Here is a 27,627-nt window from a genome sequence, read left to right as displayed (position 1 = left end):
TGCTATAAGGATACAAAGGAATTTGGTGGTTGTTCTATTGGTTTGAGAAAACAACTAACTCCTACACATTTCCAACAACATTTAAGGACCACCTGATCATTGTCTGAAAACCTCCCAATGACACCGTCTGCTAAGATCAAGAAACTTTCTGTATGAAAATCTGGAAAGTGGTGTTAGCAAAGAGGAAAAATTCCTGGAGGCAATACTGGGATAGTCTTGTCAAGAAATGCTGCATTCTAGTACACTAAGTGGTACACAGGTAATACAGTGTAGAAAAACTGATTCTAAAAGTTATTCAGAAAAAAATAAAAGTTATTCAGAAGAGTCAGACTCTGAATACAAACACACTTTAGAAAACCTTAACTAACTTATTATACTTATATTTCCCTTTTTAAATATGGCCAAGAGATAGATGAATTTTTTTAAAATTTTAATTAATTCTGAAAAAGCTATTTCAAAAAACATAAGCAAATGATAAAGCACAGTATCACAGTTTAGCTGGATTTAGGGGAGGTGGGGGTAGAACAAAACATCAGACTTCTCCTTAAAAATATGCCCAAAAATGTCTTAAATGATATCACTTAATAGTAGCAATAACAAAGGGAACAAATACTCTCATGTAATACTGCTGCTGGTAACAAAAGTACTTTCTGCAGTACATTCAATATTAATAAAGCCTTAAAGATGTACACAACTTCTTACCCAGAAACTTCACTGAAATAATCAGAGATGAGTGGAAAGTAGTTCAGAATAACACTTTATATTTTTTAAGTAAAATTAGAAATAAATACCCCCCCAAAAATTAGTTAAATAGATGTAGCAAATAAAATGAGACATAATTATTCCAAATTGTAACATGCAGTTATTTCAATGATGAAACAGAAGAAAAGATGGTAATAAAATATTGGTAACTAAAGGATACACTGATCTAAACAATACATTTATAAATTTTAAATAAATTTACTCAATATATTTAAACCGTACATATGTTCATAAAAAACCTATTAAGGTCATATGACAGAACCTTAATTAATTGATAATGGCAATCTCTACAATATGGGGAAACAGATGATTTTTTTCCTTTTATTTGCTTTCCAGAATCTTCTACAAAAAGAAAAAATTTTACTTTTGTTATATCTATATGAAGGAAATTGTACAGTTCTTTAAAATCATATCAGGGACTCATAGTATTCTGTGTGCTCAGGCCTGTTCATAAAACTTTATTAAATTATAGTGAAAAAAATATAAAATCTTCTCAGAAAATTACTGTATGAAATGCTTCTCCCCTAAAAAGACTAAACTAATCAAGAAGAAAAACAGGATCTAAGAATCAATGAATCCAACACAAGACACAAATAAAAACATATTCAAATAAGCATTATATAGCAATCATATAAAACTCAGACTGAAACAAGTCATCCAAAAAAAGAGGTCTTCCACAAAAGGGAAGTTTTGACAAACTAGATGGTGTATTTAAAATACTGGGAAACCAGAGGAAAATTAAAGACAAACTAAAAAATAGAGACGTCCATGGTTTAGAAGACTCAATATCATTAAAATGTCAATTTTCCCCAAACTGACCTAAAGATTCAAAGCAATCCCAATCAAAGCCCCAGCCAGCAAGCTGGTGAAACAAACAGATTCTAAAACATATATGGAAATGTAAAGGGTGAAGAGTAGTGAAGGCTCTTATGCTACCAAATATCAAGATTTATTAGAAAGTTACAGTAATTAAAACAGTGTAATATTGGCAAAATGATTTTTTAAAATACAGTAGTGGAATAAAGTCCAGAAATAGACTTATACATATATGGTTACCTAATTTACCACAAAATATCACGTCAGTTCAGTGCAGTAGGGGTGGGGAAACAGACTTTTCAATATATGGTGCTACCTCAACTGGGTATCCACACAAAAAGTAAAATCTTGACCCCAACCCCGTATCATACACAAAAGTTTACTTCAGATAGGCTATGGAACTAAATGTAAAAGATTAAACAATATAAATTCCAGAACACTACAAAAATTTTAGATAGACGTTAGGGTAGCAAGGAATTCTTGAATAGGACATAAAAAAACACTGACAATTTAAAAATTTCAATTTCATTAAAATTAAGAACTTGTTTTCATCAAAAGAAACTACCAATAGATAAAAAGGTAAGCCACAAAACATGACATTTCTGCACAAGATCGAAGAGATATCTGTAATACATACATCTGACAAAAGATTCAAATCCAGAATATATAAAGAAACACTATAAATCAATAAGAAAAAGGCCAACAAGAGATTTTAACAAGTATTTCACAAAACAAGATATCCAAGTACACAATCAATATATGACAAATTCCTCAACTTCAAGAATCATCAGGAAAATGCTAATCAAATGCATAATTCTTTACTATTAAATACACACCAGAAAGGCTAAAATGAAAAACAGACAAAAACAAGGCTTTAAAGCAACTATAACTCTCATTCACTGCTGACAGGAATGTAAATTGCAATGATCACTTTAGAAAACTATTTCATAGTATCTTCCAAAGCTGAACAACACATATTCTGTAATTCCTTAGGTATATAACCAAAAGACCACATCCATAGTTACCCAAAGACACATACAAGAATGTTCACAGTGACACTATTTGTAATGATTAAAAGACAGGAAAGACAATTACAGTTATTGGCAAGGGTATGGAAGAGTAACAACCCCTTCATACAGTGCTGGTGGAAGTGCAAAATTGAACAGCCAATTTGGAAAACAGTTTGGCCATTTCTTAAAAAGTCAAACATAAACTTACCAAATGCCTGGCAATTTGTCCACACACAAATACTCATAGCAGCTTTATTTATAACATCCAAAAAAAATAGAAACAATTCAAATGTCTCATCAATAGGTGAATGGATAAATTGTGGTATATCCATAAAATGTAATAATATTCAGCAAAAAAAAGAAATGAGCTATTGATACACAAAACAACACAGATAAACTGCAAAATAATTATCCTAAATGAAAGAAGCCAGACCAAAAAAATGTACATGCTGTATGATACATGAATTAAATTAAAATTCTAAAAAATGCAAACTAATCTATAGTGATAGAAAGTGGATTAGTGGTTGCCTGAGGGTGATGGGGAAAAGGGACTCAAGGAGGGGTGAGTGGAAGGGAGGGATTATAACGGGACATGAGGAAACTTTTAAAGATTATAGGCATGCTTATTATCTTGATTGTATGACAGTTATGTCATCTACCTATGTTAAAACTTATCAGACTGTAAGTAGTGCAGTTTACCATGTGTCAATTATATCTCAATAAGGCTGTTTAAAAAAAGTCAGCACAGTGGAACTTTTGTGAGAGTGAGGGAGTGAAGTGGGAGGATCAAGAGGGATTTCTAAAGTGGTGTTAGTGTTCTAATGCTTGACTGGTTATTAGTTATATGGGTGTATTTACTTTGAAAATTCATGGAGCAGTATACTTAGGATCTGCCTACTTTTCTGTATGCATTGTTATACCCTAATTTTTTTAAAGCTTATTAAAAAGAAAATGAGATATTATTATCTACTCATCAAAATGTTGCTCTTTTTAATTTTAGAGAACATCATGTGTTAGCAAAGATGCAGAACAACTGGAACTCTCATACACTTCTGCTGAGTGGGTATAATCACTTTGGAAAACCACTGTATCTACTAAAATGGAACACACATATATACCCAGTGACCCAACAGTTCTACTCCTAGGTATGTAAGCAACAGAAATGCATACATATGTCCATCAAAAGACATGTATAAAACTTCTATTTAGAAACACTAGTTAAAATCATCCAAAACTGCAGACAACTCAAATTTTAATCATCAGTACACTGGAAAAACAAATCGTGATAAATATTGATTTAGTGGACATTATATACTAATGAAAAAGAATGAACTACTCCTACATGCAAAAACATGTATGAAGCTCAGAAACTTAATGCTGAGTGAAAGAAATCAGACTTGGAAGATGATACCATGAGACTATTTAAATTCAAAAACAGTCAGAAATTCAGAGGTAACAGCTATTCTGGTGAAAGTCAGCGTACTAGTACCAGTGGAAGGTATGAATAATAACTGCTTCTGGAGCCCTGGTAATGTTCTATATCTTAATCTGTGTAGTAGTTATGTGACCATGTTAACTTCATAAAAATGTATCAAAGAGTATACTCAAGATCTGTCCATCTTACTGTATGTATATTACAATTAAATTTTTTTAAATTTACTCATCAAAATTTCAACTCTATACTGAGCCAGAGAAGGAAAGAAAAAGAAGTAATTCAAATAGTGCAGCTATATTCTCCGACCACACCCTACCACCAATGAGAATTATGTCCCCAGACAAAGAATACAAACAGTAAGCCTGACATACTCAGTACATACTGGCAAAATCCACAGAAAGAATGTGTTGATTATTTTAGGGGTGTCTCTACTATCGACAAGAAGTAAAAACACTGTTTAGGCAACCAAAGAACAGGGTAGAGACAGCTTTGTCTATATCCTCAAGAAATAAACTGAAAAATTAATTGAGAAAACATTGAAAAAAACATCTAAAAGGCAAAAATGACAAATAACAAGAAGTCAGAAAACTGGCTCTCCATAAATGTGCTCACTGTCCCAAGCAGAGGCAGAGAGATACAGAAACACTCTAGTGTATAAATACGATTACTCCATGAAATTGTGAAATATCCATTATTAGGTTACTTATACAGTTTACATACATTATTAAGTAGAATTGTAAAAACAAAACCAGGTATAATTTACTTGACAAACATTTAAAGACATTTTTCAAGGGTAAATGTGATTGCTCTGTAAAATATAATTTCACTGTATTGTGTAGTATATATACATATATACACATAAATACATATATCTATACATATATAATGTGTGTGTTTAATACAAGAGACAGTCTAAATAGATTATTCAGGGTTAGAAAAGTAGCAAAGGCACTAAAGTAGTACCAAATTATATTGGAAAGAGTAGGCTGAAAAGGAATGGTTTAAGGTGTTAATTTCTCATTTAACATAAGTAGTAATCAAGCAATAATGTCTAGAGTTGATAAATAGGAATCAATTATAAGGACATTATTTAAAGATATGGAAAAGATCACCAAAACAACCAGAACAGGATTTGCTTTTAATCTTTTCTTTGAAGAAAGAGTCTGGGATTATGGCAGGAGACTGCTACTTTTTATACAACTGAATGTAGTATTTTATATTTTTAATCATGAACTGGTCCTATTTGATTATTAAAACTTTAAAATATGTTACAGAAGAATGCAACACACAAAAATTTTCACTCCATTAAATTTTAAAAGCAGATCATATACTTTGATCCCAATGGAAACACGTCTATAGAAGCACTGTATGAAAACCTATCTGTAAAGGGTATAACTGTCCCTATTTCACAGGTTTGAGGGAATTAAACCAGATAATATATATAAAATTATCAGCAAAGTTCCTGTACAATGTAAGGATTCAATCAATATTAGCTATCATTACTAGTGTCCATTATACATGCAGAGAATAAAGATTCAGCACTAGTGTTAGAACTGATGCTAGTCATTATGTAAAGTATCCGATATATAATAAGTACTCAATAACTAATGGCTGAATTAATTAATTACTGAGTCTAAAGACTCAGGAACAGATAGCTTTCAAGGAAAAGATAATTCTAAGACTGTTAAATAAAATAAAGACAGCTACCTGGTAAACCACAATGAAATTAGAATAAAAGTAAAACCAAAGCCTAACAAAGTACAAAAAAAAAAAAAACTAACAGTACAAAAAACAAATCACGCCCCAATTTTATCATTTATAATAAAAATAACAATAGCAGCAGCAGCATAAATTACACGGATAACAGTGGTTATCAGGTATAGCATTTCCTGGGTGTTAATTTTTCCTTCAAATGTTCTCCTGTATTATTAACTTTTGTTATAAATACTACTTCTATAATTTGGTGGGGGGGAATCAATATTAGAATTCTATTCCACGTAGAAAGTAACTGCTTACAAGGCCAAAATTTCCAAATTACATTAAACTGTTTTTGTACAAGGAAGGGCAGTTACTGATTCTTACATATTCACAAGATGATATATCAACATAATTTCTCCTTGGCACATTTAGCTATCTGAGAGCAAATAAAATTCTAATTAAAATTAAATGCTTAAATTTCCCTATAAACAGTACCACACCATCCATTGAAAGCATACCATTCTCTATAATGAGAAATGAATACTTGATTGAACAAAACAATAATTAACCTTTCATAAAACTGTAGAGAACAGGATATATAAGGGAGAATGAATATACATACTTGTAGAATACATTCACTACTACTTATACTCATAAATATTTTACGAATATTGTGAATATTATCTTTTCCCAGAAGGTTCACAACCTTCTTTGCAGTAAAGAGCAACTTAGCTTCTCATTTGAAGATTCAAATAAAGTAAAAGAAGGATCAAAGTCAGAGCCAAAAATAAGAAGAAAAGAGGATGCAGGGATACCAAGGCTTCTTTCCAACAACCACACCTGCCCTTAAGCCAAAGAACAAGTAAACAGGATGGGGACCTCCAATTCTAAGCTTACCTGTGCATACTCTCTTTCAATAGCAGCCTTCTTCTGACTGAATGTCCTAAAAACACAAATAAAAATTCATTACCAAAAGCGTAACAGTTATTTTGTATAAAGTTATCAACATACCCTCAAATACTGTTTGGTAAGCTGTGCTGAAGGGGGAGACACAACATTTCATTCATCTTCTGTGCCTAGGAACACTGCTGATACCATAGACTCCAGAGTTAACACAATCTACATTCAAATCCTAACTCCACCGCTTACTAGCTGTATGACCTTGGTCAAATCTCTGCCTGTTTCCTTCTTGGTAAAATGGGTATAGTAACAGTATCTACCTCATAGGGATAGTGTAAATTTTAGTTAATAAAAATATCTAAAATGCTCAAAATAGTCTCTAGCACAGATTTGCTACTGTTATCAGAATTGCTACTGCATAGCGGGTACTATAAATGTTTACTGAATCTAATAATCAACATAGAGGGAACTATAGAAAACAAAGTGAAAAATAAAATTTTGACTAGTTTCTCAACATGAAAAACAGTCAAATCATTCCCTTCATTCCAGTCTTTTACAAGAGTCACCAAAGTACAATTCCACTACATGTCTGTGGTTATGATGAAAGCACCCTTTCCACACATGTATTATGTTTCTTAAATTCTACAGTAAACACATTTCACATTTTAATATTTATGATATTGGTATTCATCTCTGAATAATGATTAGAAGTATTTTCTTCTATCTTAACAGTATATGAAATAATAGTGTACCTTACAAGCCACAGGCAAGACAGACTTAATGAAATATGATAATATTAACAATTTTCCTTGAATAGTCTGACTTTAAAGACTTTTCTGTGAGCTGCCAGGTATCTGTGCTCTTAAAATCACTTCATTAAGGCAGAGATATCAGAGTAAAAAGTGAAAAATATAAAGAAAAGAGCTGGAATAGAAAAAAGGCAGTAATACTGAGTGAAATAAGTCAGTCACAAGAAGAAAAATACTATATGATTACATTTATTTAAAATACTTAGAGCAGTCAAAATCATATAGACAGAAAGTAGAATGATGGTTGCCAGAGGCTGGGAGGAGAGGATCAGAAGAATTATTATTTGATAGGTAAAGAGTTTCAGTTTTGCAAGATGAAAAGAGCTCTGAAGATGGATGGTGGTGGCTGCAGAACAATATGAATGTACCTAAAACCACTAAACTATACACTTAAAAATGGTTAAGACAGTAAATTTTATGTTGTATGTATCTTAGCACAATTAAAAAACAGAAAAAAAAGAGCTAAACAAGATCTTTTTCCTTACGGAGTACACTGCATTATAAAGCATTTAACACAGTCCTTTAAAATATAATTAGTCTACACTCCTTAATTGAAAACATATAAACTCTATATCATATATGCATATATATAAAACACACTGCATTTGCATTTGTATACTGTTTTTTATATATAAATGTGGTGTGTGTATGTATATACATGCATATATGTATACATGTGTGTTCATATATATACGTGTGTGTATGCATATATATATATATACCTATATGTACATACATATATGCATAAAACAGTAATGTAAATTTTCTCTGGGCAATGGGATTATAGGCTTTCACTTTCTTCTGCTTTTGCTTTCTGTATTTTCTGATGTCTTGGTAAGAATATCATGTTTGAAAAATTAATTTCTTATTTTAAATAAATAAATACACATTCATAAACATATGTACACACCTTTTTTTCTAACACCCATGCTGTATTACTAAAGATGGACTTAGAAATTATTATGACTAGTGCTACTAAATATATTATCTCCCCAGGCAAATGAGACTAATTAAAATGAACTCATTTATACTTTTACCATTAAAAAATCTGAAAACTTACCTGTATTTTGAAGGAGGTGGTATTTTTAATATTTTACAAAAGATAAATGTAAATATTTAAGCTATTTATTTAGTACACTTTTAAGCAGAGATGCATTTCATCTTGAAATAAGAATGTTCAAATGAAGTATGCAAGAAAAGGAGAACTATTTTACTTTGAAAATGCATGTCAACTAATTTTAAAATTCTCAGTGGAATCTTCAGTTGTCAAACAATTACATAGCTACTAAGTAATTTCCTCTTGTAAAGAAAGAAAACAAAAACAAGATGACAGCTATTCAAAATTTACATCGTATTAGGAAATCTATTTATTATAAACCATATCAAAGAACAAAAAAATCTTTCGATAATCTCCATATAAGATGAAAAGGCACTTGTTAAAATTCAACATCAGTTTCTCAAAAACCTCTTTTAAAATATTAATGAGTGGTATAATTAAACAGATGGACAAGAACAAGTGTTGGCAAGGATGCAGAGAAATTAGAAATCTCATGCTGGTATGCTGGTGGGAATGTAACATAGCAGCAGCTGCTTTGGGAAACAGTCTGTAAGTTCCTCAAAAGGTTAAAGGTAGAGTTACCATAAGACCCAACAGTTCTATTCCTAGGTATATACCCAAGAAAACTTAAAAACATACATCTACACAAAAACCTGCAAATGAATGTTCACAGCAGCATTATTCATCACAGCCCAAAAGTGAGACTGGTCTAACAATGGCTCCTTATGAAGAAAGGAACTGGTGGTAGTGCCTAAAAGAAAGACCTTTTACTGTTTTTTGTTTGTACTACTGGAATCTATACCATGTGTACATGTATATATTTCTTACTGAGGTGAAATTTACATGACATACAATTAAGCATTTTAAAGTATACAAATTCAATATAGCATTTAGTGCATTTACAATGTGTACAACCACCACCTCTCCCTACTTTCAAGATTAAATCACTTCAGAAGAACACTCCATACCCATTAAGTAATCATTCTCCATTCCCCGTTCCCTTTACTCTTGGCAACAACTAATCTAATTTTCTGTCTCTATAGACTTGCCTATTATGAATATTTCATATAAAAGGAGTCATATAATACATGACCTTTTGTCTTCTTTCACTTAGCATGTTTTCAAGGTTCATCCAAGTTGTAGAATGTATCAATACTTCATTCCTTTTAATGGCTGAATACCATTTCAATACATAAGATATACTGCAATTCATCCATTCATCCATTGATGGACATTTGTCTCCACATCTTCACCAGTATGAATAATACTGCAATAAACATTCATTTATGAATTTCTATGTACAGATAGGTTTTAAGTTCTTTTGAACATATACTTAAGAGTAGAATTGCTGGATCATATGAAAATTATGTTTAACTTTCTGAAGAATCATCAAACTACTTCCCGTAACAGCTACACTATTTTACATTTCCACTGTGTATTTTTTAAATTTAATAGTTAAATAAAACAAACTAATCTTTTAAAGGAAATTATATTACATTCAGAAGAATCCTATATGGACAGTAAAAAAATGTGGCAACTCTGTATGTACTAGTATGGAAAGATATCCTCAGTTAATTCATTTAATAAACACTGATTTGCTATCGTTGGAAAGACACTGTATGGGTACACTGTATAGATATAGCCGTGAATACAACAGACATCAAGTAGGACTAACAGATTATAAACAAATCATTACACAAAGAAATAGTCAATGACAAATGAGATAATTAATTATTAAGTACTATGAAGGAAGCTGCAATGTATTACCAGTATTTTTTAAAGCTTCAAAACAGTAGGAAAAGCAAGATTTCATTTTATCTTAAGAATATTAATATATATCTCTATGTAATATAGATATCGGTATACACTCACAAATATCTGGAAACAACATATTGAGGAGAACACTCAAAGAATATATGCCAAATTTTTATCATTAAGGGAAGGGGATGAGACTTATTTTCTACTCTGATTCTGTTTTTTCTAATAATCATTTATTATTTCTATAATTAGTAAAAAATTAAAGATATAAAACCACTAATTTTCAATCAGCTCATGTAAATTCTATATCATACAGAAAGGAGTAAGAATAAATCCCTGTAACAATTCTTTAATAAAAATCTAATGTTCTAAACAATTTTCCTAAACTAAATCTGATCAAGCCACTTTCCTGCTACATTACTGAAATGGCTCTTCATCAATCCTTGAAAAAAATCTAAATTCCTTTAACAGGACAAATGAGGCTACTGACTATCCAGACTTGACTGCTAGTGTGGCTTCATCTCTGTTAACTGCTCACTTTACACCCCAGGCTACAGCTAATTTTCCTAAAATGACCAGTAGGCTTATGGTTTCACGCTGTAGCAAATGTGGTCCTTTCTGCTTAGAATTCCCTTCCTCAATTACTTGGTCTAAATTTCTCATCCTTCAAAACTTAGCTTAAGCATGTCTTAAGAGAAATCTTCCTGAATTCCACTTGTGATTTAGATAACCTCTTCTCTGAGATCCTCCAGCATCTTATAATACAGCACCTGCTTCAAGTATTGTAATTATCTGTGAAATTGACTATGGAGTTCCCTAAGAGCAATGAGTGTGCATTGTATTTCTATGTGTAGCACAGTGACTGAACACTGCACTAGTTCAATAAATGTTTGCTGAATGAATGCGAGAACACACAGAAACTATATAATCAGATTTCAGACTCCATAAGTTTCAGTTAAATAGCTCAGTAGGCTAGCTCCTGGGACAGGTGGAACCAAGATCACAGTCTACATCCATATGCATCAGTTAAGTTTCTTGATGTTGGTTGCAGATTGTATCAGTTAATACAATCATTTTGTGCACATGAGCTTTAAAAACCAAGGAACGTATATGAGTGTGCAATAAAGGTTTAGCCTTGGCCAAAGAGAGGTCTGGCTTTTGCCTTTGTCTTTGGGAGGTAATCTCTAAACCTCTGGAATGTCACGTCTGATAAGAATTTTTTATTTTCCTGGGACCCTTAGGCCATGCCAGACAGGAAATGCTAACAGTGTGATTTATTGGGGGTGGGTGAGGGTGGAAGGTAGGCCACATGGTGTCAGCTCAACTTCTGAAGGAGCTGGAGACTAAGGTCAGCCACATGGGCAGTCAATTATATCTAAGTGACCAAATACATCTCTTTCCTTGGCTAATTTTAAAATATATCCTTTCACTATAATAAACCAAAACTTAGAGTAAATTTTCAGTGAGTTCTGTGAGTCCTTCTAGCAAATTATCAAATCTGAGGGTAGTCTTGGTGAATACAACCTTGCAAGTTATATAAGAAGTGAGGGTGGTCTTGGAGGCCTCCAAACTTGTAGTTGGTGTCAGGATTAAGAGTTGTCTTAGGGACTCCCTAACTCTGTAATTCATCACCAGGATAAGCAGAACACCTAAGAAAGTTCAAATTATTAATGGTAGTGGTAGAGATGGGATATCAATAACCATAGTGATGAGTACTAAAAATAAAGATAAATACACTCACCAGAATGGCTAAAATTTAAAAAAAAAAAACCTGATAATTATAAATATCAGTGAAGATACAGAGCAATGAAACTCTAACATGTTGGTGATGGGAATGTAAAATGGTACAACCACACTGGGAAAAAATCTGGCATTTCTGATGTAACTAAATATAACTTCTACCTTGAGATAGTAATTGTAATGATAGTTTCATTACCAAGAGTAATGATAACAAGTGTCCACAAAAGCACTTGATAAAAATATTTATAGCACTTTTATTCATATATAGCCAAGAACAGGAAACCATCCCAGTATCCACTGGTGGGATAATAGATCAACAAACGGTGATACATTCTTACAATGGAATAAAACTCAGCAATAAAAACAAATGAACTACAAGACGATCACCACATTTTTACTACTCTGAGTTAGCTGACTTCTTATTTTATAAATGACACTGTTTAAATATAATTAATATCAAGATATAAAAAATAATCAGTATGGACAGCAAATTGGGGTTAAGGGAACTATACTAATATTATCAGCACATTGACAACTCTTTCATAAAGAAACCTTTATAATTTTGTTCTGGAATACAACAGCTGTTTTTAGAGGTATTATTACCACAAATAGGGCAATAGTATTAAAATGATGACATGAGAATATCAAAAAAATTGTTTTAAACAAGGCAAGTAAAATGAATAATTGAAGCTATACAAAGTCTGACAGAGAGGAAACTATTTGGCTCCTAATAAAAAATATTAATTCACCAACATTCATTATCTTCTGAATTTCAGGTATTCTACTAAATATGCACTGGGATTATAAAAATGAATGAGACATGGATTCTGCTCTCAGGGGATTCATTAGTATAAGGTATAAACAGATGATGCCAAGACCCACAAATGCTACAGTCACAGAATGAAAAGTAGAAAGTGTCCTTATTAATTAGGTAATCTTGGGCAAGTTAATTTTCCTGACTGTGCTTCAGTTTCCTATCAATTAAATAGGAATAAAAAGAACATCTACCTCATAGAATTATTATGAGGATTAAATGGGTACATATTTGTGAAGCACTCAGAACAGACTTGGCACATAGTAAATGCTAGAAAAGTATTTGTTAAATAAGTGAAAATATTACAACCACAGTTTATAATTATGAAATTTAATCCAGTTTAAATACTTTGACTAACTGAATGAATACACAAAGCACTAACAAAAAATACATTTTAAGTAATTCTGGTCTTAGTTGACAGAGCAAAGTCAGATCTCCCTTCTCCTCTCAGAATTACCTAAAAGCAACAAAGAGAAAAAAACGTAAATGCAAACACGATTGCTAATAAAACTAGGAAAGATATGAACTATAAGTGGAAGACAGGCCAAAGGAGAGACAATTTAATTGGAGAAAGAGGGTAAATACAAGGCTTGATGCTCCAAAACTCGAAGGAGTTGGGGGGAGTATATTTCTTCAACTGCACTTCCTTAGGTATAAAATTTAAACCGCATTCACAACAACAAAAACAGGGGACGTGGGCTAGCGGAGGGAGCTTTGCTGTTCATAGACTGAAGAAATAGAGGAGAAAGTATTAAGTTAGAAATCACACAAAACAAGCTACGCTGGCACAAATTAGGCTGCTAGTGCAGCAAAAAAAAAAATTCATAGTGAGATAGCTTACACTATGAACGCCCTGCAGCAGCCAATCTTCTCTGGCTGAGAAGACATAAAATAAACTCATTCACTCAACCCTGGTCATTACTGGGTCAAAATTACTGTAAATTTAGAAGACAGTAGCTACTCTGAGATACGTACTTCTGATATCCTAAAAAGTAGTACAGGAAAAAACCCTCTTCACTGAAAAATAAACCCGAAGGAAGCAAGAATAGATCAATACAAACAAAATTTTTAAAAGAAGAAAAAACACAACAGGAAAAACAGTAGCCAAGGGACACTCATGAGAAAAATGCTGCCATGGAGCCGATGAATTTTTAAAACTTAAAAACAAAACAAAACAAAACAAAACAAAACAAAACAAACCCTAATGAAGCAAATACCACTTCCCAGCAGAGTTACTGAATGTCAAAGTCGTAAGAGAACAGCAGTGGTGAAAGTGGGCATCCTCCTGTCTTATTCCTTTAGGAGGAAAGCTTTTAGTCTTTCATCATTGAGTATAACATTATTTGTGGGGGTTTCATATGTGCCCTTTGTCATATTAAGGAAGTTTCCTTTAATTCCTAGTTTACTGAGTGCTTTTATCACGAAAGGGTGCTGAATTTTGTCAAATGCATTTTCCACCTCTATTGAGATGATCATGTGATTCTTCCCTTTGTTCTATTAATATGGTGTATTTCACTTCTTGATTTTCTTATATTGAACTTTTGCATTCCTGGAATAAATTTCACATTGTCATAGTATATAGTCCTTTGAATATGTTATTGGATTCAGTTTGCTAGTATTTTGTTGAGGATTTCTGCATCAATGTTCATAAAGGATATTGATCTGTAGTTTCTTGTGGAATCTTTGTCTGACTTTGGTTATCAAGGTAATGAGGACTTCATAAAATCTAATTATAACAAGCCACATTTACTTAACGTATTACTCCTCTAAGAATCCAAGAATCAAGCAAATCCTCCTCCAGAGGTTTGTAAAAGTCCTTAAATTTTTGAAAAGCACTTTTGCAATATATTCACTTTTGCAATACCTGAAACAAGATGCTTAAGGTCCCAGTAAATACTACTGCTAAGACAAAAAATGCAAAGCAATGTTTTCTGTTATTAAATAACCTTTAAACAGCTCCTGAGAACTACACAGTCATTCCCCACTGTGCACAGAACTCATTATAATACAGGTGCTAGTAGCTAACAGTACAATTCCAGTCCAGCTCACTTGCCCTGCCACTTGGCATTAGTGAGAAACACTACATACTCTTTATACCTGGTACAATTAAATAACACACAAGGTATTACCACCCAGCTCTGTATCTCCTAATCATAAAAGACAGTACAAACTTAACGCAAAGCAAGATAGCTAGAGTACTAAATGGTGAAATGCCAAATTATACAACACACTTTCATTACATTTCAGTAGAATACATTAATTTAGAAGCAATCTAGCAATGGACTGAGCCACGGAGACTCCAGTATAGAAACAATAATAATCACCCTGTTTGTAAAGCACTTCAAGTTTTTCAAAGTCCTTTCCTATCTTATCCTATCTGCCCTTCACAACAACCCTGTGAAGTAACAAGAAAAGATTATTTCCATTCTATAAATGAGGAAAGTACAAATCAGAGCAATTAAAGGACACACATAAAATTGCCAATAAGTAGCTCTAGACAAGGAGAAGGTTAGACAAGGAGAAGAACTGGGAAGAGAACCTAGAACCAATTTTACCTAACATTGTTTTCACAATAAATAATGTGTTGTAAAAATTAGTGATAAAAATGAAGCCTAAGATAAAGAGAATAAGGACAATGCAACAGGGTAATTACCAACTGTACATTCTCTCCCTATTTTACTGCCTTCCCTTCCACTGTCCACAGTATACCCTTAATATAAGAAACCACCAGGCCCCACAACCTACCAGGCTCTTTATTCGATGATCTCACTATCCCAGGGAAGACCTCCAAAAGAAAGACACACTAGGGAAGTAGAAAGTGAACAGATCAGAAATCAGAAGACCTTAATTGTTCTAATCCTGGGTTTGGATAGGTATCTTTCCCTCTTCAAGCCTCAATTTTTATATCTATAAAATTATACCTATCTTACCAGGCTGAAGATTAAAGAAATAAATGGATATAAATGCACTTTGGAAATGTGAAGAACTCAGTGTTTATTACTAGGCTACAAATATATGGTACAAAAATTCACAAAAGGTACCTTACATAATTATGTTAATAAATTCAAATTATTGTAACTATTTACAAGTTTTACACATCATACACACAATCAGATTTTAAAACATTTGTTGGACTACTGCAGAATTAACAACAATTTTCAAATCTATTAAGTCTTAATGAAGAAAAAGCACTCTATCTTCAGAATCTAAAAAAATCTGACAAGGTATCTGGTAGAGCAGGAACCTGTGAAGTCAGTTGGTAGAAGCAAGGCCTCAATATTCACAGGATTTTATATTCTATAAAAGCTAGTATTTGTATCCAGGAGTTTCCAGAATTACTCAGAAATAAAATCAGAGAACAGAGATCAACTCTGGAAATCACACAGAAAACACCTTCGGTTCACAGAAAAGGTAACTGAGGCCAGAAAGAATTTTTACATAACTTTGAGATTTCCCTTACTGGACCTGGGGGAGGAAGGTGTGGAGGAGTAGGACATTAAAAACAAAATGAAGCCAGAATTTCCTCCAGTTAGGCTCTTTAGTCAGTATTAAAGAATCTTTAATCATAACGACAGAAAACAGCTATAGGAAATTACAGAATCTCCACAGAATTATAAAATTGGTGGCCAGAATACTACAATTCTAATCATAACATTGTATAATAACTTAACATTTTGACAAAGACAAGGGAAGAATCATATTCTGCAGGTATTACATATATTTATTTACAAATAAATATTGTGGAAAATTCAAAATCTATCACTGAATATCCAAGACTTTGAACTGCTTAGAGCCTAATGCACATCTGTATTATCATTTATTGGAAAATCTGCATTCTGAAAGTTGCTTTGTAGTATTTCCCTAAAATTAAAACCTCTGTATTTGAATACATGCCTGATTTAAGTTTGAGAAGCTCACTTTGGGAAATATTTGCTTTACAAATGTTATATAAAGCTGATAGAGCAAAAATGGAAATGAGAGTGAAGCTTACTCATCTGTTATCTCCAGATGCTGCTTTCAAAAATATGAAAAGAAAGCAACATACATTTAACAGTGATCATCTCTGGGTGACTGGACTGTATGGTGATTTTAATTCTCTATTAACATTTTTAACATAACAGTACAATTAAAAATATAAACAAAAATCCATGTGGTTACCACGAATGTAAAACTTACATCTTATTTGCTTCAGACATACTTTAGAGAAATATAACACCACAGATAACACTAAAATCCACCTGTTCTGCTTACTCTCCCTTCTTCCCTCTCAGAGGCAACCAATACCGTGTCCTTCCTACCCACGTTTTCATAATACTTTAAACATACGGGTATCTCTCAATAGTTTGTACTATTATGTCATTTTGCAATTTGGCTTTTCCAGGAAACACTAAGACTGAGATTTACCCAAGAGAGAGATTTCTTTCCTTCTAACTGCTACATTATATTTCATCATATATGTATAGCACTCTTCATATATCCATCTATCCCCCTAGATTTCTTTCCTTCTAACTGCTACATTATATTTCATCATATATGTATAGCACTCTTCATATATCCATCTATCCCCCTTATCAAAGCACTTTAAGTTGTTACCAGCTTTTTGCTACCAAATAAAAATAATCTATTAAGTCTTTTTATGTAAAACTATTTACATAGACTAAAATGTGAAATTTTATACATACATATGTGAGTTCTGACAAACATATATACCTGTGCAATCCAAATGCCCATCAAGATATGCACAGAATGACAGCATCATCCCAGAAAGTTCCTTCATACCCCTTCCTAGTCAATTTCCTCCCTTAACTTGCAGAGAAAATCGCTGTACTGATTTATTTTCTACTGTAAATTAATTTTGCCTGTTAAAGACTTAATATAAATGGAATCATACAGTACATACTCTTTTGTATCTGATTTCTTTCATTGAGCATGTTTCCTTCATCCACATTGTTGTGTATATCCATAATTCACTCTTTTTATTACTGAGTAGTATATATGGAGGTTCTTTTCTTTAGGGGTGTTTATCTCTTTATTACTGATCCCTATCTTCACTGCATTGGGATCAAACAGTATGATGATAATATTATAATAATGATAATGTTAAACATTTACTGAGCCCTTACCATATGCAAGGGATTGATCTAAACTCTAATCCTCATAACTCTGAGGTGCATACTATTATCACCACCATTTTACAGATGAGAAAACTAAATCTGTAAAGGTTGATAACTCATCTAGGTCATACAGCTATGGCAGTACCAGAATTAGGTCCCTGAGCCCACTCTTAGCCATGTACTACACAAAATGTATGGTATATTTTTCATGACATTTGTTAAGACTTCCTTTATGAACTAATAATTATGTAATCAATTTTTGTGTTTGAAAAGAATTCTCTATATTAGATATACAATCTATATGTATGTAACTAAGCTTATTAATTATGGAATTTAAACTTTCTATTTGTTTTTTTAATTTGCTTGATGTTAAAATCTCTCACCACGATTACAAATTTGTCAATTTCTCCTTACAATTTTATTTTATTTTATTTTTAATTGAAGTATAGTCAGTTTACAATGTGTCAATTTCTGGTGTATAGCATAATGTTACAGTCATACATATACATACATATATTCATTTTCATATTATTTTTCATTATAGGTTACTAACGTATTGAATATAGCTCCCTGTGCTATACAGAAGAAATCTGTTTCTTTATTTTATACATAGTAGTTAGTATTTGCAAATCTCAAGCTCCCAATTTTTCCCTTCCCACCCCCTTTCCCCTTGGTAACTATAAGTTGTTTATTATGTCTGTGAGTCTATTCCTGTTTTGTAGATAAGTTCATTAGTGTTTTCTTCTTTTTTTCAATTTCTCCTTACAATTTTATAATTTGTGCTTTTTTAATGTTATTATGTGAATAAATCTTCATGCTTACTGGTTCTTTCAGATGGATTATTCCATTTATCTTTAAGTATCTTTATCCTTATTAATAATTAGACTTCAATTCTACTTTATCTAATAATGGAATATCATTTCTCTTTTTTAAAGTATTTTTATGGCTCCATTTTCAATTTTTGGTACCATTAGGTTTTTTTACATATGTCCTATGAGTATGTACCAACCTAGATTTTTAATTTTTAGGATTTAAAAAAGGCAACTTCAAAAAACAAACAAACTAGGGGAAAGTATTTGCAATAAACAAAACAAATAGCCTAAAAAAAAACCCTACAAAACTCCTAATTAGGCTAAGGACATAGGATGTGTGAATATTTATATCCTCCCAAAATTCATATATTGGAATCTAATGCCTAATGCCCGATGTGATGCCATTAGTCAGTGGGCTTTAGGGAGATGCTTAGGTCATGCAGGCAGACCCCTCATGAATGGAATTAATGCCCATATAAAAGAGGATCCAAAGAGATCCCTAGCCCCTTAGCCTTGTAAGGACACAGCAAGAAGACATTAGCTATGAAACAGGAAAAGGGCCCTCACCAGAGAATGAGACCATGCTGGTGCCTTCATCTTGAACTTCCCAGCATCTGGGATTGTAAGCAATAAATTTTTGTTGTTTATGGCTACCCAATCCGTGGTATTTTGTTACAGCAGCCCAAATGGAGGAAGACAGGACAGACGATTAACAAAAAATGTAAAATAATGTAAAATAGTCAAATATGATGAAAAACCTGAGCTTGCTAATAACCAAAGAAATTCAGATTCAAACAGTAAGACCATTTTGCCTATTAGAATGACTAGTATTAGAACAACATTAGAATAGTGAGAATATATGCTGTTCTCGTGTCTGGAAATAAGTATATCTACACAGACAGGGGTGGGGGCATGGGGAGGCAATATGGTAACAAGTATAAACAACCATTTATTTTTTGTTTGTGTGTTTTGGGGTTTTCTTGGTGGGGAGGGAAGGTAATTAGTTTTGCTTGTTTATTTATTTATTTTAATGGAGGTACTGGGGATTGAACCCAGGATGTCATGCATGCTAAGCATGTGCTCTACCACTGAGCTATACTCTCCACCCCACAACAATTTAAACAGTATATAATGTTTTACCCATCAATTCTGCAAATTTATTATAAAAAGACAGTTACATAAATATACAAGGATGTGAATAAGGACACCAATCACTATGTTACACTGAAAATTAGCTACTATAGTGTAGTATAAGGTCTTTATGTAAACAGTGGAAAATAAACGAGTTTAACAATTTAAAAATCTACATTTTAAAATTTCTTAAATATTGATTTGGCCAACAATGTATCATTTGATAACAGTATTTCTTCAGTATCTAAGTACCAGTCTGTGATATATACAAATATAAAAGATACAGTCTTGCTCTCAAAAAACTGGAGGGAAAACATACCGAAAAAATCAAAAAAACAAAAAATAAAAACACAGATTAATATACAATGTGACAAGGGCCTAACAGTGACAAGTACAGGATGTTACGAGAGCACACAGGCTCCCCAAGCAAGCTAATCTGGCACTTCCTCAAGTCAATTTTGTTGTTGTTGTTCAATGTCTGTTTAGAAAAGGGGCAGAACGCTGCTGAAAAGAGGAAGGGCAGAGAGCATAAGGGCCATCAGTTGTAGAGCTCAGCATTCTTCCCTATGCCAGCAATTTAGATCTAGCACCAAACTTCCATATCTTAGGAAGTAAAACTTAGTCCTAGACTTAATTTTACTCAATCTTTTAAAAGGCAATTAAGTATATATCCCTTGAAATCTCTCTCTCTCTCTCTCTCTCTCTCTCTCACACACACACACACACACACACACACACAGATATCTAATTCTGCTTATTTCCCTCATATTTATCCCAGAAAGGAGTTCTGGTAAATGCAATCTTCTCCCTCATCTCATATTTCAAGAACTGTTTCTGTTATGTCCCCCTTAGCTAGACAGTCCATTATTTCAACATTGTATAAAGGAAAGACACCTAAAAAGTAATGAGTAGAGGAGTACAGAAAAGGCTTCCCAGATTAAAGCATTCTAAACATATAACTTTAATAAAGTATTTTAAAAATTAAAATTGTGATTTGGACAAATTAATGAATCTCTTTAGGTTTAGGTTCCCTTACCTATATGAAGTGAATAATAATACCTACCTCTTCAGCTGCTGAGATTTAACTGAAATAATAGATGTTTAAGCATTTTATAAATAGGAAAGCAACTGTAAAGTTTAAAAAAATAAAGTCTTCACAGAGTACTAATAATTTTTAAGGGCCAAAAAAAAAGTCTATATCTTTAGATACTCGGTGTGTGTACACAAAAATACTGCAGCATTACCTAAAATTTTGCAAGTGGTCACATATCTAATGATGAATTAGTTAAGTACTAGGTAAATAAGTAAAAAGCACCACTGTAAACAACAGTTATTATAACAGTGGTCCTCAAACTTTAATATACATGAGAATCACCTAAAAGGGCTTGCTGGGTCCAACTCCCAGAGTCTGTAAAGTAGGTTTGAAATGCCAACTAAAAATTGTCACTTGCCATCTGCTTCCATAAGGATTAGGTCACTCACCAGGGCAGTTGCTGACCTTCAACACACCCTGAAAGGAGTTCAGGGCAGAGATCAGGAATGAGACACTCTGTGCTCTGGGAAAAACTGGCAGAACAGGCCTTCAGATAGTTAGACATTTTCAGGAGATGATTTAATGAGCCCAATTTCTTGCATCTTCGCATGTCTAGAAAAGCACTAAAATCATTAATGGAGACATCTGCTCTTTTTGAGTAGCAGCAACCTTCTGGTAACTGGCAGTAACCTTCTGTCAAAGTACGTGCTTGACTGCACATATCTCCCTTCACCGAAATCTCATATATACTGACCTCCTCTATGACCTTTTCACAGCAGTTCCTCAGAACTCTCTGAGAGGCTGTCTCCTGAGCTATAGTCCTCAATTTGCCTCAAATAAAACTTAACTCACAATTCTCACTTTGTGTATTTTTTTTCAGTCAACAGGGATAAAGCCAGGGAAACTGCACATCTAACAAGTTCCCAATTGGAATCAGAGAATTGTAATTACAAAACTACTCATCCTTCCTGGAATGTCCCACCAAAAACAAAAACAAAAAATTAAATCAATTTATATATATAGTTTTTAAAGTTACATACACATAAAAGAAGGAAAAGAACACTTAAAAACAAGTCAGACCACCACGTTCTTACTCTTCCAACAAGGTTGTGTTAAAAATAAAAATAAACTTGAAAGATTACCCATTATTTCACTGATTTTCAACCTACAAATAATCTACTCAGTTATTCGGGGTTGATCATCCAATTGACAATTTCCTACAGCTTAGAAATCCACCTCTCGTACAGTATCTCTTAGCATTATTTCCTGGAATGCTGAAGGTCACTTCCTGGAAGGCCTAAGATCTGAAATGCATTATTAAACAACTGTGTTAACTCCTAGGACAGCAGTTCTCATCCTTACTTACAAATATGAATCACCTGCAATGCTTTCAAAAATATGTATGTCCAGATCTCTCCCCCAAATCAACCAACTCTGAATCTTAAGAGCAGGGCCAAGCACCTGTAATGTTAAGTGTACAGGTGACACTTACGCAATGCACTGTTAGCATCGAAATCTGAATAAGTTACGTTTAATTCTAGGAATACAATATATTGCAAAGACGACAAGGTCATCACACCGTGATGGGAATATTCAGGAATTTGGAAAACCTCTACGATCTTCCTCAACACATACCCATTCCTTCCCTGATACCTCATTCCACTTCCCAAAGCCACAGGAGTTGGGGAGCATCACCCCTCAAATTGATTAAACGCAGTCTAAAATAGAGCTTTTTCTCTAGTTACATGTGTTGACCAACTGACTTATTTCAATTGGACATCTTTAAACTTCTTTGCCTTTCAGCTCTTGGTGTACTATAAATAATGAGAAAAAATATTGTCAAAATGAGTTACCTGAAAAGAGATCGTTTTAATCACAAAAAAATTAAAATCCAAGTTGATCACGAATAGGCCCTAAGATGAAGAGTTACAAGAAACCTTCCAATGGTTTTATAACATTCTTTAAGTAGTATTAGGTCAATTTAGTAAAAATTGCATGATGATAGAAGATTATGTCCTCTCATTTTTCAAAAGTGTTGATCCCATGACACACACACACAAAAATACCTAGAAAAGAGAGGGTTAAAAAAACGCCACCTGAAGATGCATTTTCAAGTAAAAAAATCACTTCCATTAAGATTTATCAATATTAATCAGGTTGACAAAATCATTTTGTCAGGAGATCCAAAATCAAGTTCACCTTTGAGCAGCACAACTTTAAATGTTTTCATCTATGATATATCATGTTTAAGATCTAATTTAAAATGCCAAGTTTTCTTTGCCAGGAAAAGACTAGGAGACATTCATTAGTCAGATAATCTTTTATTAAAGTAGAACACATACTCTTCTGAGATCATGGCAGAGAACACATATCAAACATTTTAATCAAATGAAAATTTCTGCTATTTCTATAGAATGCAAATAAAAGCTAACACAATTTATTACTATATTATTTGTCTTTAAACATCGTTACTGCAAAATTCATCTTATTCCTCATCTTGAATTATACTGTATATTTAAAAGATAGTACATTATAAATCTTTCACAGCCTTCTACCTGGCACAGCTACTCACATAAAATTAAACACTGCAGTCTTTTTCCTTGCTTCTCTTCCTTAAAACAATACCAGTGTATAACATATAGGAGGTTTGAAGTCTTAATTTTAATACATGTGAACTAATGTATCAAGACTAGACTTAAGTCAATGTCAAAAGACACTACATTAACAAAATAGGCCATTGTCAAAGCCATTTTTAAAATTTTAACTAAGTTTTACAATTAGTTACTATTATTCATGTATATTTTTATAAACTAATGAAACTTCGAAAATCTGAGTATTTTACTGAAAGTAAATTTATAATTATTCTCTTCTCAGAAAAATATTTGTCCCCATGCATATAGCTAATCAAAATGAAACAATGTAACTGGCTAATAGCCACTTATTTTCTACGAAAGAAGCATTTCAGTAACTTTTGTTAATTTATTGGTTTCAAACACGTAAAGAAGAAAATTTTTATTAAAGTGAGTTTACTAACATAAAGTATCATGAGATTATACACATTTCTATCACCCAGTATAAGCTGATTCTAAGCTATCTGCGGAGTACGTTTTATTTTAGGTATGCTGCCCAAAAGTCAAAAATAAAGGTAATTAGGTAGCCAGAAAAAACCTTGCTGTATAGCAAGGCTTTAGCTCTATTCAGAAACAGTGTCCTTCGTTCTGTCACAACAAAACTGCTTAGTCTTAACGTATAACAACAACAACAACAACAAAGATAAGGCATTTTTGAATGAAAATATCTCAAAATACAATCTAAGCCCCAGATATAATTACTGGAAGAGCCAAGAGATCCCTAAAAATCCACTTTTTCACACAACCCTTCAACCCACCCTGGATCTTAAAAAAAACATGAAACGCCAGACAGTGTATCTTCCACTCCCGTACTAATCAGCCAGACTGAAATATCTGCAAAGCACTAAATCTTACACTTCTTTCTTTGGTATGTATTCTAAGCGGTAGTTCTCGAAACAAGACACTCCCTCCAGAACATCTGGACACGGTGGGCATTGAAAACGTATGCCCCCAATTACTTACAATAATCCTGAGTGAAAGACATCTGTCTTCCACTTTCAAGAAAACTGAGTACAGCTATCAAAACCAGGGAAAAGATGTTTCTATATTCAATAGATTCCTACCAAGATATAATAAAGGCTGAAAAAATATCTACATAGGTTTTCTCACTGCTTGGAAATACTACGAAATTTCACTGGATTTCAAATGATATATCACACACCACTAGTTTTTAAGGAGCCAAAGAACTTACTTAAATTTTATAGTCAGGCACACTACCAGGTTCAAACCAAGCTGTTGCACTGCTTAGTTCTCTGATCTTGGACAAATCACTTAACCAATCTGAGTCTCAGTCTCCTCATCTATAAAATGGGAACAACAAAGATAATGATGATGATGATGATGGTGGTGGTGGTGGTGATGACAGAATGCATAGTTTCTGGGAGGCACTGAGATATAATTAATGTTCAACAACAAGGGTTGATAAGGATATGAAGAAATCAGAATCCTCATACATTGCTGTTGGGAATATAAAATGGTGCAGTCCCTTTGGCAAACAGTCTGGTAATTCCTTGAACATTTAAACACAGAGTTAAGATATTACTTAGCAATTCCACATCTAGGTATATACCCAAGAGAAATGAAAATATATGTACATGAAGAAACTTGTACATGAATGTTTACAAAAGTGTTATTCATAACAGCCAAAAGTGAAACAACCCAAATGGCCATCAATTGATGAACAGATAAATAAAATGCCATGTATCCTAGAAATAAAAGTAAAAATAAAAAATGAGACCTAATCAAACTTACATACTTTTGCACAGCTAAGGAAATCACAAACAAAACAAAAAGACAACTTACAGAATGGAAGACAATATTTGCAAATGATGTGACCAACTAAGGCTTAATTTCCAGAACATACCAGCAGCTCATACAGTTCAGTATCAAAAAACAAACAACCCAATCAAAAAATGGGCAGAAGACCTAAACAGACACTTCTCCAAATTAGACATACAGATGGCCAACAGGTACATGAAAAGATGTTCAACATTACTAATTATTAGAGAAATGTAAATCAAAACTACAATGAAATATCACCTCATTGCAGTCAGAATGGCCATCATCAAAAAGTCTACAAATAATAAATGTTGGAGAGGGTATGGAGAAAAAGGAACTCTCCTACACTGTTGGTGGGAATGTAAACTGGTGTAGCCACTATGGAAAACAGTATGGAGGTTCCTTAAAAAACTAAAAGTAGAACTACCATATGATCTGATAAACCCCCTCCTGGGTATATATCTGGAGAAACTCTAATTCCAAAAGATACATGTATCCCAAAGTTCACAGCAGCACTGCAATATTTGCAATAACCAAGACATGGAAACAACCTAAATGTCCATAAACAGATGAATGGATAAAAAAGATGCAGTGTGTGTATACACACACACACACACACACACACACACAATGGAATTATTACTCAGTCATAAAAAAGAATGAAATAGTGCCATATGCAGCAACATGAATGGACTGTTGATAAAATTATCATATTAAGTGAAGTCAGTCAGAGAAAGACAAATATATGGTATCACCTAGATGTGGAATCTAAAAAATAATACAAATGAACTTATTTGCAAAACAGAAAGAGACAGACATAGAAAACAAACTTATGGTTACCAAAGGGAAAAGGAAGGGAGGGATAAATTAGGAGCTTGAAATTAACAAATACACATTACTATATACAAAACAGATAAACAACAGAGACCTATTGTATGGCACAAGGAACTATATTCAATGTCTTATAATAACCTATAATGGAAAAGAATCTGAAAAAGTATATACATATATATGAATCACTCTGCTGTATACTAGAAACTAACACAACATTGTAAATGAACTATACTTCAATTAAAAAAAATTGTCAAGCCAGAATTCATTACCCAGCAATTATACCCAGCAAAATGAAGACTAAACAATGAAATTTTCACATAAAACACAACTAAAATAGTCACCAGCACACCTGAACTTCAAGATATGCTAAAGTTCTCCAAGGTGAAAGGAAATGATACAAGATGGAAACTCAAAACACCAGAAAAGAATAAAAAGCACTGAAAATGGTAAATATCTCAGTAAACAGAAAAGACTTTTTAAATTTTTGCCTTTTTCCTTTTAATTTATTTACAAACCATATGAAGTTAAAAGCAAAAACTGTAATATTGTCTTGGGTTTATAATGCATGTATATGTAATGTAAATAGCCACTTTAACTTAAAGGAAAGAAGAGTAGATACGGACCTACACAGATACAACACTTCTACAATTTATCTGAAGCGGTAAAATATTAACTGCACATAGATAGTAAATAGTTAAGGATGTATATTTTAACCCTGAGGGCAGCTATGAAAAATAATAATACACAGATATACAGCAAAAAGCCAATAGGTCCAAGATACATATATGTTAGGGAAATATAAGAACTCTATGTCATTCTTGAGTGACATCCTCTGATCATTCCTTGAATTAGACTTATTATTATTATTGTTATTATTATTATTATTATAATGATAATAATGAGTAGAGTATGACTCAAGGAATGACTAGAGGATGGCACCCTTCTTCTATCACCTTTAATATTTTAAATTATAGATGCCACAAGCAGAGGCAAAAAAAGCAAAAATAAACAAGTGAGATTACATCAAATTAAAAATTTTCTCCGCAGCAAAAAAAAAAGCCATCAACAAAATGGAAAGGCAACCTACACAACAACAGAAAATATTTGCAAATCATATCTGATGAGGGACTATTATCCAAAACATAAAGAACTAACACAATTCAATAGATAAAAACAATTTGATTTAAAACTGGGCAGAGAATATAAAGAGACATTTCTCCAAAGAAGAAATACAGACAGATGGCCAGATAAATGAAAGGTCCTCAGTATTACTAATCCTCAGGGAAACACAAATCAAAACCACAAAATCACCACAGACACTTGTTAGAATGCTTATTATCAAAGGAAAAAAATAACAATATTTGATAGTTGCTAAGAGAGTAGATCTTAAAAGTTCTCATCACAAGAAAAAATTTGTAACTACATGTAATGATTAAAGTTACTTATTGTTATCATTTGCAATATATGCATATATCAAATCCTTACGCTATATATC

The 27,627-nt window shown here is 32.7% G+C and overlaps 1 protein-coding gene across 2 annotated transcripts in view; it reads right to left on the bottom strand.

Moving 5' to 3' along the window:
* Positions 1–27,627, bottom strand: part of FCHSD2 (FCH and double SH3 domains 2) — a 197,332-nt gene that overhangs the window by 158,119 nt on the left and 11,586 nt on the right. For both annotated transcript variants that reach the window (XM_072969249.1, XM_006203362.4), the window contains exon 3: positions 6,619–6,664. In XM_072969249.1, coding sequence (XP_072825350.1) covers positions 6,619–6,664 — 46 coding nt within the window. The remainder of the gene's footprint in view (positions 1–6,618; positions 6,665–27,627) is intronic.

This window comes from Vicugna pacos, chromosome 10, assembly GCF_048564905.1.
Source record: "Vicugna pacos chromosome 10, VicPac4, whole genome shotgun sequence".
Taxonomy (NCBI): Eukaryota; Metazoa; Chordata; class Mammalia; order Artiodactyla; family Camelidae; genus Vicugna; species Vicugna pacos.
This window is presented reverse-complemented; position numbering and strand designations above follow the sequence as displayed.